Source organism: Limulus polyphemus, unplaced genomic scaffold, assembly GCF_000517525.1.
Source record: "Limulus polyphemus unplaced genomic scaffold, Limulus_polyphemus-2.1.2 Scaffold731, whole genome shotgun sequence".
In the NCBI taxonomy this organism is placed as follows: Eukaryota; Metazoa; Arthropoda; class Merostomata; order Xiphosura; family Limulidae; genus Limulus; species Limulus polyphemus.
Genome location: NW_013666341.1, coordinates 78,038 through 84,202, shown reverse-complemented (window position 1 = coordinate 84,202; position 6,165 = coordinate 78,038). Strand labels below are relative to the sequence as shown.

Below are 6,165 nucleotides of genomic sequence, written 5' to 3'. Positions count from 1 at the left end.
AAAGGTCTTAGATAAAGTCTTATTTGCATATTATTTAAGTCTGACTTGACAGAAACCACCTCAAACAAAATTGATTTTACTAAAAGTTTTCTCATGTTGATGATAATCATTCATGTTTTGTTTTCGTATATTTTAAAAAAATGAGATACAGCCAATAGAAGCTACATTTTCCATTTTATTAATATGTTTATCTCTGTATATGATTTCAAATAGATTAAACTAATAAACATTAAAGGAGTTACATTCAACTGAAAAATTATAAAAACATTATTGAATATGCAAAGTTTATTGAGTAATCTGTATAACACACAATAATGATATAACACTTTCAGACCTGTCAATAACAACCTTGTAAAAAATCATAAAATATACATGACACTAAGACTTGTATATTTTTATTTTAGTCCTAGCATTTTTGTATAGCAGTTAAATTGGCCAATATGTTAACAATATTTTTATAAGTATGAAAATTTAAACAACTTTGAAAACTTCTTCAGATACTCAATGTTATTTTATAGAATGAAATATAAATATCCATGTTTAAACACATAAAAGTAAACACACAAATATATTTCAAGTTAAAAAAATATTGTTAGTAAATATGATAGAAAATATTAAGAATATTTTCTATATAAACAAGTAGAAACATTCACTAACAGAGAGACAGTTTTGAAGATCAGAAGTTAATTGTTACCATTGGTCAACACATGACATACACAACAATCTGCTCAACCAATGAAGTTCTAGCACCATATCACCAACATTCCAATCTGACACCTTACAAATCCTTGCAGTTTGTTACAATATGACCTCAAGTCTTCCAAAATATTGTCAAATCCAGTTTAGTTTTTTAGTTGAATACAATTCTTAAAAAGCTTCTATTAAGGGATACTATCTGAACAACACAGTCATGCTCATTGTATTGCTGTTCCTCATGAATACAAAAATATTTAAAATTCTTCTTTGATAAATGATTTAGGATAAGTGTGCTGCCTCTAAATGATACTTCAACGTTTGAAAGAAAAATGGAGGTAGCACTTCACATCCTGTATGATTGCACCTTGCTTCACCATTCCAGGTTGTTAACTTAAAGTGTTGTATTTGGATCGGTTGCTTGTACCACGCCCAGTCCTTCAAACCCTGGATTGCCCGTGCCTTACTGTCTTTTCCGCTACCAGTTAACTTGTCAGGAATTGTAGGGTCAATAACATCCAAAGGAATACCAACTAGTTTTAAAAACCATGTGGCAAAATCCTGACAGTTCCAAAAAAAGATGAAATATCGTCCAAAGTTAAGGATTATATCTGCTGCTAATTCAACCAGACATCTAAAACTCAACTTTTTAAAATGTTGGGGAAAAAACTTAACACTCTTTGGATCCAGAAACTTCTCATACTTTTCCTCTAAAATCTTTTCAAAGTTTAAAGTTACAGCTTTAAAATTTCTGTGAGTTTCGTAGACATGAGCACAAAAACTTTCAAATACTTCAAATTCTTGATTACAACATTGGTGTTTTATGTCATCTCCTTGCGGAAGCCTATGATTTTGTAAGTGATGACAAGCCAATGCAGCAAATGAATTAGTTACAAAATCACAGCTGAGACCAGGACATTCAAAACTTCCAGCTATATATTCTTTCTCTTCATCCTCAAGATCTATTTCCAACTCTAGTCGAAAGGCAACCTTTTCTACATTTTTTATTTTGATAATAACTGCCCTGTGAGATCCTCGAGCTAATGGCCATTGTTTCAGGCCAAACACAAGATCAACTTTGTCATCTATGCTGAAACCTGATTTCTCAAGTTCTTCTTTACATGTTTGAAAAAATATTGCAATTCCATCTGGGGAAGCAGCGGAAGCATGCAATGTATTATTTGCCGTCACCTCTTTAGCCATCTTGATATTTTCAAATCTAAGATACAAAGGAACATAATGTAATATCAATATAATTATTTATGTATTTTATTCAGAAAATGATGTCTCCTGGTGAGACAGTGGTAAGTTTAAGGATTTACAGAGCTAAAATCTGGGGTTTGATTCCCCACAGTGAATACAGGAGATAACCCAAAGTAGCCTTGCTCTAAAACAAACAGAAAATGCAGTGGATTTGTTCATGGTTTCACTATAATTATCATGAGCTGTTATAGAAATATTACATATTTTGGAATATTACTACCTAACCCTTAACTGGTAGGTTAAAACAGTTGTATCATAAGTGGTAAGGTGGGTCAACATGATCCCTGTGTCATAAACTTCAAAAATATTATCTTTATAATACAGTGGGGTAATAATGAACAATAAACAAATGATAAACAGTAAGAAAGAGAACTGCAATAGCACATCCGCTCTGCTCAACACTCAAGAACCGATAGGGAGACAGAGTACAGAAAATATCAAGTTGAGAGCAGCATTAGCTGAGTTGGAATATTGACTTGAAAAATCAATGTGGGTCATTCTAATCCCACCCTACCAGCTGAGGGTTAACAAGAAATTATCATACAAAAAAAGCTGGAGTCAATAACATCAGTATGATAACATCAAACTATACATTATCTTACAGGTCATGAATGTATATTCTAAAATAATTGTTTATTTCTGAATGTTGAAAATCATCATTGTAATAACAACATCCACCTGTATACTTGGAATGGATGTGTCTGTCATGTATGGCAAGGTTTAACCCCCCCTTTTTTTAATGAAATAAAACTATTCTACAGACATATATATTTTAAATGTCATCATTTTAACCCATTCAGCTGCGCATGTACAGAAAATCATTACTAAAACCTACATTCAAAAGGTCATTTATAGATATTCTGTATATGGATGTTACAAAGATTACAAAATGCAACATCCTATACAGTGGTTCATTTCTTTTTTTTATTTGGGGGGGGGGGCAAAACTACACAACACTATTTGTACTCTTTTCAATGCAGAGAATCAAACCCTGTATTTTAGTGTTTTAGTCCATATACTTACCACTGATTCACTAAGGGATGGCTCATAAGGTAGTCCATTCACAATAATGGTATACATGAATATATTCTTAGAAATTCAAACTTGAAAGAAAATGCAAATAAATCCCCAAAATATAGAATTGCCTCATGCATGATATACTCTTGTCAAATGTTTCTGCGATTGGATCGCCTACAATCACAATCTAAAGAACTAAAATATATGACTGCACATTGAGGAGTTACATAATTATTTTAAAACTGGCAAAAATGTTGGAAAAAAATTACAAATGAAATAAGAAGAACAGCAAAGAGTAAACCAAGATATATTAAAACTAAGTAACAATATAACTTGAAAATGTAGAAGCATTTAGTGAAGTTCAAAAAATGTATAGTAATGTAGGAAAAATATCAACAATGATGAACACAATTTTTACAAATATGGATACATGTCAAATTATAACAATGAAATGATAAGAATTACAGATATCAAGGAATGAAGGTGAAAAACCAGATTCAGATCTCTACTGAGAGCTACACACATGTAGTACTTGCTATCTTTCTTAATAGTCTCTAGGATATTTGATACAAAATTTGATATAAATTAATTAATACAAAACTTCAAAAAATGTTAATGAAACTACGATAAGAAAATAACAGCATTACAATTAAGATCAATTGATCTAACATAGTAAGAAAATTGGTGAAAACCAAGTTTAGTAAAACAAAAAATGAACAATAAGAAAATTCTCTATATGGAGGGACATACATTATGGTTGGAAATATCTGTTAAAAGTCAATACTATTGTTAAAGTATTAGTCTAACTAAATGATAACATAAAACGGATAACAAGGGACCATTTGGTCCTTTAGAACAATTCTTGCTCACCCACCTTATATATTTCAGGAAAGTGCCAATTCCCCTCTTAAACTTTATAAAGTGCCAGCTGCCACTACTGCCAATAACAACTCTTTCCATAAGCCAATCATCCTGTTTAAAAAAAAATAATAGTCATAACTGGATACTAGCCTGTCTTTTCAAAATTTTAAATTTGTGCCCACTCATCCTGCTATCTTCAGAATACAGCACAGAGAAATGAGAGGGCTTCATCTTTTCAGTCCTCCAAATAATCTTGTAAATTTCAACAAAATCACCTTTTACCTTCCTTTCTCAAGAGAAAATAAGTTGTCTTAACATATTCCTATAAGATAATCCTTCCATGAAATCATCTTAGCAGCTCTTCTCTGAACCCTTTCCAACATGAATTGGAACAAGAAGTTTTTGATTTTCTAGTTCCTTTTAACCATAATATAGGATCAGTAGATATTTGACTGTCAAATATTTTGTAAGCCTCATATATCACAAAATGCAATTCAGTGTTATCAAGTGTGTTAACAACCTGGTGTACTCTCCTGTCTGTTTTGTCATGGTGAAATACAAAAAAAAATCCACAAACACAGAATTCTGTATCAGGAAGCCATTTGTAATTGTTGTGGTTGTTTTTTTCATCTTTAGTTTATTCTATAGCTATCATTTAGCTATTAAACATTATTTTGTGTTTCCGATTTTTTTATATCATGGTGTTAGGGTTGAGCAAAGGTTTTCCTAGTGTGCATTTGAACATAACTTGTGCACCTGTAAATATATTTGTGCAGTTGAAAATTCATCTATATAAGTAAGTTCAATTAGATATACATTAAAAAATGATATTTAAGATCATAAAATTCCATTCCAGAGTTGATAAATAAATGTATTTAGTAGAATATTCATTTTTTACTAGGCCTGTATATATGAAGGCATCATGTGTTAAAAAATGATGAAGTTAAAATATAATTGTGTAGTTGAAAAAAAATCATTAGGAAAAGCTCCGAGGTTGAGTCCCAATATCACAGAGTTATGTACTATGATAAATTTTTTCTTATATTGTAACTGTTGTTTGTTCTATTTTTACATTTATGGGTATCTTTTTAAATAGTAAAGTTACTCATAGTTTTTTCTATATTTTGTTTCAATTTCTTTGTTGTAAGGATAATATATTGACTTGAAACTATTTTAACTCCCTTATTTGAAGATTAGACTCTTACCATTTGCCCTTGAAGAATGTAGGTCACCTTCCAAAAACACTCAGGTTTGGTGTTTTCTCTTTTTCCTTATTTTACGTTTATTTTTGTTTTTCAAGATAAAATTTGGTAACCTCAAGCATGTAAACAGTCCTAATGTTTTGCTCATGTAATTGTACTCTTCAGTCACAATAATAAAATTTATGAAGCTGTGTGATTTTCAATAATTTTATCAAAATCCTGGATTTAGCACCATCTAGCAATCCATATAAACTGTACTACAGGCTGTTGAGCTCAAAACTTGTTTTTCTGTTGAAATGATGTTCTTGGATCATAGTCATACGTTAATATTAATAACAATACTAATACTACTAATAGCCTAAGGGCTGAGTACCATAACCACTAAAGAGTAAAGTACTAGTCTACAATTTATAGATATTGGAAATTTAAAGTCCACCTATTAAAACCCTTATCTTATTAATTTTTATATAATTATAAATCAAATCATAAGATAAAAAAATTATGAGGGAAACGGATAGGAAAAATAGCCTCCGATTTCTTTGTGTTGTATTCTTAAGACAATAGGTCGAAAGGACACAAGTTTAAGGTTTGGAAAAAGACTTCAGACTGTCTTAAGACAATTATGTTTTTCCTAAAAGGGTAAGTGACTTACAGAATGAGTAGCGGACTAGCCGTTGGCACCAATGAAGGCAAGCACTTTACATTGAATTAGAAGTTGAGGGAAATCGACAACTTTTCTGAAAGTAAAGGATAGGTTTACATTTTTACTTGTTGTTCATATCTCATGTTATTATTATTCTATAGTACTAGTTTAAAAATTAGATTCTGATTATTTTCTTCTATCCTTAGAACATTTACTTTTCTCAGAGCCACTTTAGAATTTTTTCTTTAGCAATTTCTATATCTGAACTCTATCTCCTCGTAACTTTCTTAGCCTACAAGGCGTAGCTCCTGTTGGAATGATGCGCCCTCTCATTGTAGTAATTTCTTCTTGATGTTGTGCGATTCGCTACCGGAGCAAAAAATGCACGGCTAATCAGTGAGAGAAGATAGAGATAGAGGCAAATGACAAGCAAACAATAGGGTTTGTTTGTTTTGAATTTCGCGCAAAGCTACACGAGGGCTATCT

The 6,165-nt window shown here is 31.2% G+C and overlaps 1 protein-coding gene across 6 annotated transcripts; it reads right to left on the bottom strand.

Moving 5' to 3' along the window:
• Positions 1 to 548: 548 nt before the first annotated feature.
• LOC106460228 lies at positions 549 to 6,000 on the bottom strand. Of its 6 annotated transcripts, none has more exons than XM_022386888.1 (3): positions 5,689 to 5,887; positions 3,848 to 3,945; positions 549 to 1,912 (listed from the first exon to the last, which is right to left on the bottom strand). In XM_022386888.1, exons 2-3 carry the CDS (start codon positions 3,931 to 3,933, stop codon positions 976 to 978), a joined length of 1,023 nt encoding a protein of 340 aa, XP_022242596.1. In that variant the 5' UTR covers positions 3,934 to 3,945; positions 5,689 to 5,887; the 3' UTR covers positions 549 to 975. The 6 variants fall into 6 exon arrangements, with proteins under 6 accessions (XP_022242596.1, XP_022242595.1, XP_013775366.1 ...); XM_022386887.1 differs by lacking the exon at positions 5,689 to 5,887 and adding an exon at positions 5,040 to 5,602; XM_013919912.2 differs by lacking the exon at positions 3,848 to 3,945 and having other exon boundaries at positions 550 to 1,912; positions 5,689 to 5,990.
• Positions 6,001 to 6,165: the final 165 nt, after the last annotated feature.

Bases quoted from the DNA above. Each gene is read 5' to 3' on its own strand.
- LOC106460228 (XM_022386887.1), bottom strand. The intron at 1,913-3,847 runs GTGGGTGAGCAA...TTTGTATCTTAG, and splicing joins ACTTTCCTGAAATATATAAG to ATTTGAAAATATCAAGATGG.